The sequence below is a fragment of the Labeo rohita genome, chromosome 6 (assembly GCF_022985175.1).
Source record: "Labeo rohita strain BAU-BD-2019 chromosome 6, IGBB_LRoh.1.0, whole genome shotgun sequence".
Classification (NCBI taxonomy): domain Eukaryota; kingdom Metazoa; phylum Chordata; class Actinopteri; order Cypriniformes; family Cyprinidae; genus Labeo; species Labeo rohita.
In genome coordinates this window covers 17,649,028-17,661,328 of record NC_066874.1, presented here as the reverse complement: position 1 = coordinate 17,661,328, position 12,301 = coordinate 17,649,028, and the positions used below count along the sequence as shown (strand labels likewise).

The window sequence follows — 12,301 nt, the reverse complement described above, 5'->3', positions numbered from 1 at the left end:
GCTGGGCCACTCAAGGACATTCACACAGTTGTCTATAAGCCACTCTTGCTCTGCTTTGGCTCACTGTCCTGTTGGAATGTGGACCTTCTGCCCAGTCTGAGGTTCTGAATGCTCTGGACTAGGTTTTCATTAAGGTTATCGCAATATTTTGTTGTATTGAGCTTTTCTTCTACTCTGACTCAGTCCCTGCCGCTGAAAAACAGCCCTACAGCATGAAGCTGATACCACCACACTTTACTGTTGGGATTGTACTCTTCAGGTGATGAGCAGTGCCTGGTTTCCTCCATACATGATACTTGGAGTTGAGGTTCAACAGACCAGAAAATTTTGAGGGTCCTTTGGATGCTTTTTGCAAATTCCAAGTGTCTTCACTGAGAAGAGGATGGAGTCTTGCCACACTGCCATAAAGCCCAGATCAGTGGAGTGTTGCAGTGATGTTTGTCCTTCTGTAGGTTTCTTCTCTGTCACTAGAGTGACAATCAGCTTCTTGTTCACCACTCTAACCAACGCCCTGCTCCATCAATTGCTCAGTTTGGCCAGGAGGCCAGCTCTAGGAAAAGTCCTCGTTGCTTCAGACTTCTTCCATTAAGGTTTTCGGAGACTACATGCTTCTGTGAACTTTCAGTGCAGCAGAAGTTTTTCTAAACTCTTCCCCAGGACCGTGACTGAATGCAATCCTGTTTCTAAGCTCTACAGGCAGTTTTGTTTTTTGCCTCAGGGCTTGTTTTTGCTCTAATATGCATTTTTAGCTGTTATACCTTTTTATTAAGATATTTGTCTTTCCAAATCATACCCATTCAATTCAATTTACCACAGGTTAACTTGTAGTAACATCTACAAGCAATATGAATGCTCCTAAGCTAAATTTCAACTGTCCCATACAAGGGTATGAATACTTATGCAATGAAATCATTTAAGTTTTTTTATTTTTAATAAATTTGCAAATATGTTAAAAACTTGGTTTTTGCTTTGCCATTATGGTGTATGGAGTGTAGAATGATGTGGGGGAAAAAAGTAATTCAAAGCAGTTTAACATAAGGCAGCAACATAAAATGTGTAAAAAAAAAAAAAAAAAAATGAAGGGGTATGAATACATTCGCAAGGCACTGTATAATGTCAAGAGGCTTGATGTGTACAGCAAACCCACAACGCAACAAATATGCACACTGGTTGTTGCATTTCTCTTTGTTGAACTAAAAAGGGACAAAGTGAGCTCAGATAATGCTCTCTTGCTCAAAGCTGCCCGTTTGAGTGGGACAGACGTGTGAGAACTCCCTCCAATAATCTCATCATCTGCTTTTCATCTGAAACAAAGGCAGGTCTCTGTCGCTCTCACACCATCAAAGAGCAGCAGGGTTACAGCATAAAATAAGCCTTTAAGGTCTTCTATCTTTCTTATTTTCTGTAAAATGTTTAAAAATAGAATAACTTAATTAATACAATTTTCACCATAGAGATTAAGTTAAATTCACATTTCTAATCAGAAAGCTTTTTAGGGGTCCAGAAAGCCCACGCTGTAACCATGGAAACCCCTATCTGACAGAGCTGCTATCAGCCAATTAATGCAAGAAAAGAGCACTTTTATTGCAGAAACAAATTCCCAATAATACTCTATAAAAAAAAAAAAAAATTACAAATTGCCAAAGGCCATGCCGTTAGCTAAGACTTGGTTGATGTCCAGAGAGCATAAAAATGGCTGTCTCAGTAGACACTGCAAAGAAATCACACTAACACATTTGAGCATTTATGTAGTTTCACCCATATTTATGTAATGCCCAAGGGCCATGTGTCTGTAATCAGTAATCAATAACTCATGCAACTCTGCACGTATGCTTGTAAATATGAGCTTCATGGCTTGTTGGGTTTATTTGTCTAGCCAGCTGCAACTTTTTCAACTTTATATAACAAACTATTGATAGAAAACATCTACTCTACGTACTCTCAGGATTTTACATAAATTTTATATTTAGGTTTTGATATATCTAAAATTCTCATATGTTGTCTTTTTAATGCATTTTCACATTCGCAAAACAGCTCCTATATGTTCCCCCAAACTACAAAAAGAAAATTACCTATCCTGAACATAGCAAAAAGTAGCATAGCAGTAAATTATAAAATAAGTAAAAATTTAAATAAAAATGTAAAAGCCTTTACTGACACTTTACTGTCATACTGTCATAATGCTTTTTTAATTAATTAATTAATTAATTTATACATTACATTACATCATTATCATACATTTGCCCTAAAAATTAAGAGTATGTGCTATAATTTTTACGATTTGTTCTTTAAAATGGTAATAATATTTAATAATTTGTAATAATATTTCATAATATTACAATTTTTATTTTTTTAAATTTTAAAATAAATATAGTGTTGGTAAGATAGAAGATAGAAGATATACTTAATAAATATAAAATAAAATAATAAAATAAAATAAAATAAAATAAAATAAAATAAAATAAAATAAAATAAAATAAAATAAAATAAAATAAAATAAAATAAAATAATCATACTGGCCAGTAGTGTATATTATATTACATTTTTTACTGTATTTTTGAGCAAGTAAATGCAGCCCTGGTGAGCATAATAGACTTTAAAATAAAATAAAATAAAATAAAATAAAATAAAATAAAATAAAATAAAATAAAATAAAATAATCATACTGGCACCCATTTTTACTGTATTTTTCAGCAAATAAATTCAGCCTTGGTGAGCATAAAAGACCAAAATAAAATAAAATAAAATAAAAATAAATAAATAAATAAATAAATAAATAAATAAATAAATAAATAAATAAATAAAAATAAAAATTAAATTAAATTAAATTAAATTAAATTAAATTAAATTAAATTAAATTAAAAATAGTGTTGAAATACAATGACTGTATACTGTACAACTAAGCTCTGCTTTGCAGTTGCCCACAACTCCTGCACAGTATACTATTATAGGTAATAATGCAATTACCTTTACATCCCTAATGGTAACACAAACACAGCAATAATTTGGTAACCGTGTTATGTAACTAAATATTGGTATTTTTTTGAAGGGACAATTACTAGCAATGACATTCAAACAAACTCAAGCATATACATCATAATCAGTCTCATTTTCCTGGAATATGATCAGAGACAGGGACAATGAAAGGAACATTAAAAGCCTGAGCAGCAGAGCAAGAGAAAGATGACAGGGGAGGGAGCTGGCACAGCGGACAGACACATTCTTGGCACCTGCCTCCCATCAGGGGCTTACCAGTGACACTGGGGCCATGTTGCTCTAATGGAATGTGCCACCCAAGACCTCCAGTGAATGTGAACATCACATGCTACTGAACACCTGGACATAAGCCAACAATGAGTCCCTATACACTGAACTCCTGCGGCCCCACACATGCACATCCCCAACATCGACCTTCTCACATGCAGCACAGAGTTCCGATTAGTCCATTGGGAGGCAATGACCTATGAACATGATCCGCCAACAAATCCGCTGATGAACCTCTGAGGTAAATGATCATAGTTTGGATTAGGTGATTAAAGCTAAAGTAAATATCTCATGACAAAAACGTACCTGTGGGAACTTTTTCGCAAGACGCGAAATACGTACCAATAAATACATATTATTGCAGTTTCCAACAGAAATGAACACTAGAGGTGGTTAAACAGCGAGAATTTGTAATTATTTTTATACACAGTTATGATTATGGCTCCATATGTTACACTTTCAAGACGTAACAAGTTTGCTTGACTTAGGATGCGGAATCTTGTGAATGGGTACGAATCCTGTGAAAAACATGACTCACGATGAAAGAGCTGAAAAATGAGAGATCAAAAAACAAGCTAAAACTGCATGCTTGCGATTGTGTTTTTATGTCACATTCACTTTTGTTCATATTAGCAGGTAGGTTTAGGCAGCGTTGCCAGGTTTTCACAACAAAACCCGCCCAATTACTGCTCAAAACTAGCCCAATCGTGATTCGAGGAGAGTCCCCTATTAAAAGTGCATTCCAGGAGATAAAGTACATGTTTTTTTGTTGGGGTTCTCCTGGTAAATTCATATTTCAGAGGCTTCAACCCGCGGCAGCAGTATTAAAGTAGCCCAATTCTGTGGGAAAATTGTGGACTTGGCAACACTAGGTTTAGGTGTGGCACAGATGGTATGTTAAACGTCACAGAGCATTACAGTTATAGCGCCGCTCAACGGACATTTTAAGTCAGAACTGCACTGACACATACAAAACCAACATCACATAAAACGTACCATATGTACGTTCATCTGTTCCAGGTAAACGAACACTCTTTTAGCGACCCCCTCAGTGGACATTTCACATCAAATACGTCACGAAACGTACATGGCGGTACATATTTCGCATTATACAAAAAAGTTCACACTGTCTCACAGGTACATTTTCGTCATAAAATCATTGGTAACACTTTACAATAAGGCTCCATTAGTTAATGTATTAACTAACATGAACAAACAATGAACAATACATTTGTTACTGCATTTATTAATCTTTGTTAAAGTTAGTTAATGAAAATACAGTTGTTCATTGTTAGTTCATGTTAATTCACAGTGCATTAACTAATATTAACAAGCATAAATTTTGATTTTAATAATGCATTAATAAATGCTGTCTAAGTATTGTTCATTCTTAGTTCGTGATAACTTATGTTTCTAATGTTAACTAATGAAAAAATTATAATTTTAAAAATACATATTTTCTTAATAACTAAACTAAATAAAAAGGAGGAATTAATAATTTGTCTAGTTTATTATTGGAAAATTGGAAAACAATAAACAAATCATTTCTCAAACTGACGAGAAAAACATTTAAAATTAGTTTATGTAATTCACGTTACAAGACAATAATAAATGAATAAATCATATTTTGGTAACACTTTACAATAAGGTTTCATTTGCTAACATCAGTTAAATATATTAGTTAACATAATTTAACAGTTATGGAAAATACTTGTAAAACATTTATTAATCTCAGTTCAAAAACATTTACTAATGCATTATTAAAATCCAAAGTTATATCTGTTATTAATAAATGGTCATGAGCTAATATGAACTAACAATTAACAAGTTTAAGTTTTATTAATTGACATTAACAAAGATTAATATATACTGTATGTTAGTTAATGCATTAACAACAACTAATGAAACTTGGTGTAATTTGTTAACATTAGTTAATGTATTAACTAACTTAAATGAGCAATAAACAATACATTTATTACACTATTTATTCGTTTTTGTTAATGTTAGTTAATAAAAAATTGTAATTCACTGTTTGCCATGTTAGTTCACAGTGCATTAACTAATGTTTACAAACACAACTTGTGATTTTAATAATGCATTAGTAAATGCTGAAATTATCTAAGATTAATAAATGCTGTAGAAGTATTGTTCATTCTTAGTTCATGTCAACTAATGTAGTTAACTAATGTTAACTAATGAACCTATTAGCCATATGTTAAAAATGCTATATAAAAATAACTTGGTTTAATATTTTGTTAAAAATAAAATGCAAATATTTTGAGTTGTTGGTTAAGTTTAAAGCTTTTGGAGACAATTTATAGCAACTAATCTATTTTAGTTTGTTTTGTATGCAAACTCTGTCATAACAAAAGACATTCATATGACATGTCCATTATATTTGCTATATTTTGACCGGTTTTGAAATCTGAATCATTTGATTTATGAACTTGGATTATGTTTATATCTTTTGGGAGTCAAGGTATAACTACTTTGTTGTTTTGTAGTGCCGATAATACACTGTCATCAAAAGTTAAAGTTGAAATAGCACAAAAGTGTGTGTGTGTTTTTCTCAGATGTCTTTTTTAAAGTGCTAAGATAGACCGAGCATATAAATGGCCACCAGTGGCGGACTTTCATGGTCAGATGGTCACCTGTCCTCCAAAATAAAATGTCATTGGCAAGACGACAGCTTCAAAGAGCCAGACGAGACTTTTTAGTATGATGCAAGGCAGACCAAGAGCTCTTGTGTCCTGCAGTCGTGGTCCAGTAACATCCTTATTTCAAGCGACTTTTGCATCTTGAGCTTTCAGGTAAAAGCCACGTTTTAGTCTGTGCAATTCAATTCGCTTCGGCGTTTCTCTGAATTTTGACTTCGTTTCCCGGTTCTGATCCTCAAGTGGAAAAACACATTTTGCAAACTCGTACATGTGTTCTGACCACGGCCATATGCAAATATGTACACATGCTAATAATTAAAAAGTCAAGGCTATAAATCTTACCAGCTCCCTCGTGTGTTGCATCCCCGAGTTGTTTATAGGGGTTGAACTTGGGCTTGGGAGCCACAACAGGAGCAAACTTCTTAGGAGCCTGTTGCTGGGATACAGAAATACTGGTGGTACCCATGGGTAAGCTGGTCTCCATTCGTGCACTCACATGACCTTGCTGGTCACCATCATTATGGCCACCCCACATCTTTCTGGAGTCAAGAAATCTAAAAAAAACAACAACAAGACTGCATTATTATATTGCACTGAGATGTACAGGTCCCATAGCACCCAGAGTGCCCACAATGTGTGAGGAATCATAGCGCTGTCTGAATTCCAGTGTTACATTCCTTCCATAAAAATCTAGTTGTTTTTATGCATAACACAGATTTGGGTGGATAAGCCATTGTGGTTCTTCTCATCAGGGACCAAACTCCCATCCCTAGAGCGCTGTGCAGTGCCGACTTCTCCCGCTCTTTGTTCTTAGCTGTGGACTTAGCAAAGGAAACTGTGCATTTCAAACACCAGGCACTGAAGAACCAGAAGAAGTTCAGAGTACCATCAAATCTGATTATTACATCAGAAAATCTGAGTGTCTTATCATTTTATGGTAAGTTCACCCAAAAAAGTACATATTCAAATGGCCTGTACATAACATTCCAAGTAAAACTTGAGAACCAAATGGGTAAACATATCATTCAGACCGGTTTTGTGAACTACGCCAAGGAAAGTTATTAAGTCTACAACAAATCTGTTGTATTAGTGTGTTTTCATGTCTTAAAGGGATAGTTCAACCAAAATTACCCCTTGATTACTCACCCTCAAGCCAGTGTATATGACTTTCTGTTTTCAGATGAATACAGTCCGAGTTACATTAAAAAATGGCTCTTCTAAGCTTTATAATGGCAGTGAATGGCTGTTTTGATCGCACGTCAGGTGCGTTCAAGTCACTTTGGTCGGAATGTGATGGTAATTTACCTTTTCTACATGAAATTTATCGATTTTTTAAACTCTGCATCTACAAAACAATGAATAAATAATGTGCATCACTGTGTTTTTGCTTTTTTCTGATTTTATTCAATTTATAAAGGTAATGTAAACTGCATCATTGTATATTCTATGGTAATTATACAATAATATAATATTTTGAATATGTAAGTATATAGTTTTATTGTATATTACAAAAAATAATCATTTTATTAATTTCAACAAATTTACGCTGCATATCTATTGTCTTTGGCTGCATCCATTGCATCTGACATGTTTTTTCACTGACACGCCCCCAACTCAAAAAGAGCTTAAAGAAAATTTTGAGTTTCCCACTCGTAATAATGACTTTGTCCTGGCGTTCATCTGTGTTTAACTCATAAATACGATCTATCCGACATGACTTGAACGCTCCATAAAATCCGGTGAGAATATGCTAGTCTCACAAAAACTGTTTTGTTTACAGCAAAGGAAAACCAGCCTCCTTTTGGCTTATATCGAATTCCTCCAAATTTTTCTTCATGACAGTTAGTGAAAGCTAGAGATTACAGTTATGGATTTTTTTTTTTTTTTTACACAGATGCATCGATTTGTTTTAGAAGGCCTTTATTCGGTGTTGGGGAGTAGCTAGCTACAAGTAGCGATGCTACTAACATAACTAAATTCTTCAGTAGCGTGACAGTAGCAACACTAGTTTTAAAACTGTCGTTTTCCAGTAGCCTTCCAGTAGCTGTAATGCAGTGAAGCAGCGTAACTAAATTAGTTCATTGCCGCCATCTTTTTTTGATATCATGCATCTCATGGCTTTACAGTCTGTCCACCGACAAGAAAACATCTGATGTTTTTGCAAAGGATCTACAGGATATTTCACATGAATCAACTGTAATTTATGCAAAACAAAGATTAAAATGTGATCTACATCGAATATGCAAAGCACAGGAGGTGAATAATAAAAAAACGGTATAATTTTCCTGCTCTATTGCACTGTATATCAAATGTATAAACTGTCATAATATAATCTGTGCATCCACAGTTTTGTAATGAACACTAATCGAAGGGTTGCATTTTCTGACAGAATTGCAAGGGTGCCAATATTTTTGGCCATGACTGTCTATAACTATAAATATCATACTTATAACTTTATTATATTTTACTTATAACGTCATTAAAATTCTTCATTAACAATTATTCAGTTATTTGTAATGTTTGTTAAAATAGTGTAGCTAAAAATGTTTAATGTAGTGTAGCTAGCTACTTTTTCAGAAGGGTAGCTTGAATGTAGCTTAACTTTAATTTACGAGTAGCTTGTAGCTGGTCAAGGTACAGATTTAGAGTAGCCTCCCCAACACTGCCTTTATTAACCTTAGGCCTTTAGGCCTTTATTATTTATTATTTGCACTTTTTATGATGGATAGATGCTCTTTATTGGACTTCAAAATGACAGCAGCCATTCACTGCCATTACAAAGCTTGGAATAGCCAGGACATTTCTTAATATAGCTCCATAACTCCAATTGTATTCGTCTAAAAGTCATTTACCAAGGATGGCTTGAGGGTGAGTAAATCATGGGGTAATTTTTATTTTTGAGTAAACTATCCCTTTAATGGAAAGATTATATGTTTACAAGTTGAGCACACATGAATGCCACCACAAAGTGGTGAAACTTGATGGCTATTCTTTGTTTGCCACTTTGCCACTCTGCATTTTTGTATCCCCTCTCAAGGAGAGTTTAATTGAACCTGGTTCAATAGTTTGCCTTCTTTTTCCTTTTTAGCAAAAGGAAACCACAGGACCACAGTGCTTTTTCTCTGTTTTCTCTAGTACCAAAGTGATTTGAACACGTGACGTCATTTGCGCAATTAAATTTTTCAAAGGACAAGACTGCACCATTATGAGCCATTTTTATGATACTTGTATACTTGCTTTTTTGTCATTTTGAAACATGACATCCTCAGTGATCCTCCATTTCTATTATATTGACAAGAGTGGCCAGAACATTCCCTTAAAAATCCATTTATTTTTATAGAAGAAACAAAGTTTTATAGGTTTGGATTGAAATGGGTGAACTATCCTTTTAAGAGTGTATATTTTCAAATATGAAGCCTCGGGACTTGGCATCCCGCAAAACCAAATACGGTGCTAATCATTCCTCGAGTTCTCTGGGACGTGCCAAGGTGTCAAATAAGAGGCCGTAATTCGATATAATCCCTTACTTCACATACGCCACTCACCTTTCTATAGTTAGAAGCAAATAACCACCAGTTGCTACCCACGTATCCGTTTAATTCAAACCATAATACATTGTGCAATGAAGAACCCGGGGATTTACTAGTTGTGTCGCAGCTTCGAAAGCTGCCAGAGAACATGACAGCAGTTCAGCTTTCACTGACGTGGTGAAAGCTGTAGTAACAGCAACATTAACAACCCGACAATATTGATGACTTCTAATGCATTTATTGACAACTTTAGGAACATGTGTGTGCTAACTGCTGTGCCACAGCTCTTGTCAACTTATTAAAATAACTTGTTTACTCTTATTTGCATTCAGCTTGTCTCTGAGACACACATATTTACATAACCGGTGTTGTTTACCTGCTTGGGCATTTAGCTGCAGGGCCGCTGCTGTCTATTTTGACTCTAAAAATGGCACCAACTCAATGATACATACTTTTACTTCACTACTTGGATTATTTGTATTACTTTGAATGTGGCCAATATTCTAAAGCAGGCTGATTCAAGAATTATTCATAGTAAATGTGACTCTGTGGGATCTACATGGCCTGTTATGAGCTGCAAGTGAGTGGCGATAATAAATAGTCCAATAAATAAAATCATTTGCTATATTTGTTGAAAATGCAGAGGGATTTGATACAGGTGTTGAGGTGCAAAAGACTGAACCCGTGCCAGGCAGGGATCAAAATAGCTCTGGTAGTTCAAAATAGTTTGACGTTAGCCTGTAACGCGAACTATCTGCAGAGTATAGCGTAATGAGATAACTAGAGGGTTGAGGTTAACTAAAGTGGTTCTTATGAACATGATATATATGGAATATGGTATATCGAGTCTCGACTGGCTGCCTTGATGGGCCTTAAGAAAATCCTCATTATACTTAAGATGGATTTCCTTGAAAAACCCCTGAGGGCGCAATAAATAAAGCATTTCTTTAGAAGAATCTTTTTTTTAGAAGAAGAAATAGAACATGGGTAGAAGAAATAGATGACAAGTCATCCTGATCACAAGGTTAACTTAAAAGTAAAAAACATCAGGGTTGTACAAAATGTCAAAAACAAAACTCACTGCTTAATAACCGTCATGACTTAATAACCTCAAGACTATAGGCCTTCATCAATGTGTTAAGATCAAAAAGTCAAGGTTGACTCAACAGAGTTATTTTAGCTAACAGACACTACAACTGAAAGTATTATTAAAAGCATTAAAAAATTGGTACTGGAAGTAAAATAAACATTAACTGAAATAAAATAAAACATATCACAAAAAACATTTTAATTTAGTTTGACTTAAACTATAAATTTAAACAAATTTATATATATATATATATATATATATATATATACACACATATATATATATATATATATATATATATATATATATATAATATATATAAACTATACTAAAATTGACACACAACAAAATTACTAAGACTTTACCTAAAAATAAAATGAAAAATATAATTAAAAACTGATTCAAAATATTAAAACGTTTAATAGTATATCAGTGATACTAAAATAACACTATTTGGCAATTTTAAAGGTTTTTAGCAATTTTAAAAGTTTGAATGAAATAATATTTCTTGGGTTTTTTTTTCAGCACATGTAATCAGAGTCACAGAAAAATAATGATAAACGATTTTTGTTAAACGGTAACCCCAGTGACACATCTCCTGGGGACCATTACTTGTATTATATATTTTCTAATATATTTTTGGCATGTCGTTTTTTTATACCATTTACATCATATATTTGAGAGTTATGAATGGATTATTGTATTTTAAATTATAGAAAAAAACAGTTTTTGCCTTCAAAATAAAGCACTTTCCCTCTGTACATGGCTGTGGGGATGAGCGGTTTTGCTGTGCTTGGAATTCTACATAATTAATTTAAAAACAAAGATTGCCACATTAATGGCTCAAGAAGGTGTAATTGTTCAATAAATATATTGTTTCATTTTAAAATATAAAGAACTTGTAACCCAAAAGCGTTTTTCAAGTTTAATATTTCTGTAAAGGCTAGGGACAGAAAAATGGACATTTCAACAGAATAACCCTTATATTCGTTCAAAATATCGGTTATCAGTCTAAATATCTGTAAAATCTCCATCGGCCCTGAAAAACATATATCGGACAACCACTTATAAATCCACTTCCAGAACAACAATTTACAAATAATGTACCCACCCTCTTGTCATCTAAGATGTTCATGTCTGTCTTTCTTCAGTCGTAAAAAAAAATATGATTTTTGAGGAAAACATTTCAGGATTTTTCTTTATATAATTGTCAGGGTCGTGTGTTGGAAGGAGTCGCAGGAACGAAAAAATAATGAATATGTGCTTTTATAAAATAATCCAAAATGGGAACAGAAACAAACTGGAAAAGCAGGGAAAAACACATGCAAACACGACGTAAACTAACATTAAGAACGGACAAGAAACAAGGAACTGAATCAAACTTATATAAGACAGCTAATGAGACAAGGACAGGTGACAGCAATTAACCAATGACGTAATAACAAGAAACAGAACAGGAAGGACCAAATAAGGACACAGGAGGGAAAAACTAACAAAAAAGTCCACAGGGGTGTGACAACAATGGACTGATATGGTGCCCCGGGTTTAAATGCGGCTTCAAACGATCCCAAATGTGGTTGTAAATGATCCCAGCTGAGAAAGAAGGGTCTCATCTAGTGAAATGATCGGTTATTTTAATAAAAATAATACAATTTATATACGTTTTAATGTCAAACGCTCATCTGGTCTTACTCTCCCTGAACTCTGTGTATTCTAGCTCAAGACAGTTAGGGTATGTTGAAAAACTCTGACCGTATTTT

At 33.9% G+C, this 12,301-nt stretch overlaps 1 protein-coding gene across 4 annotated transcripts in view; it reads right to left on the bottom strand.

The window, feature by feature from the left end:
* lpp (LIM domain containing preferred translocation partner in lipoma) overlaps positions 1–12,301 on the bottom strand; it is a 248,798-nt gene that overhangs the window by 162,586 nt on the left and 73,911 nt on the right. For all 4 annotated transcript variants that reach the window (XM_051112291.1, XM_051112292.1, XM_051112294.1 and 1 more), the window contains exon 3: positions 6,264–6,475. In XM_051112291.1, coding sequence (XP_050968248.1) covers positions 6,264–6,456 — 193 coding nt within the window. In that variant the 5' untranslated portion in view covers positions 6,457–6,475. The remainder of the gene's footprint in view (positions 1–6,263; positions 6,476–12,301) is intronic.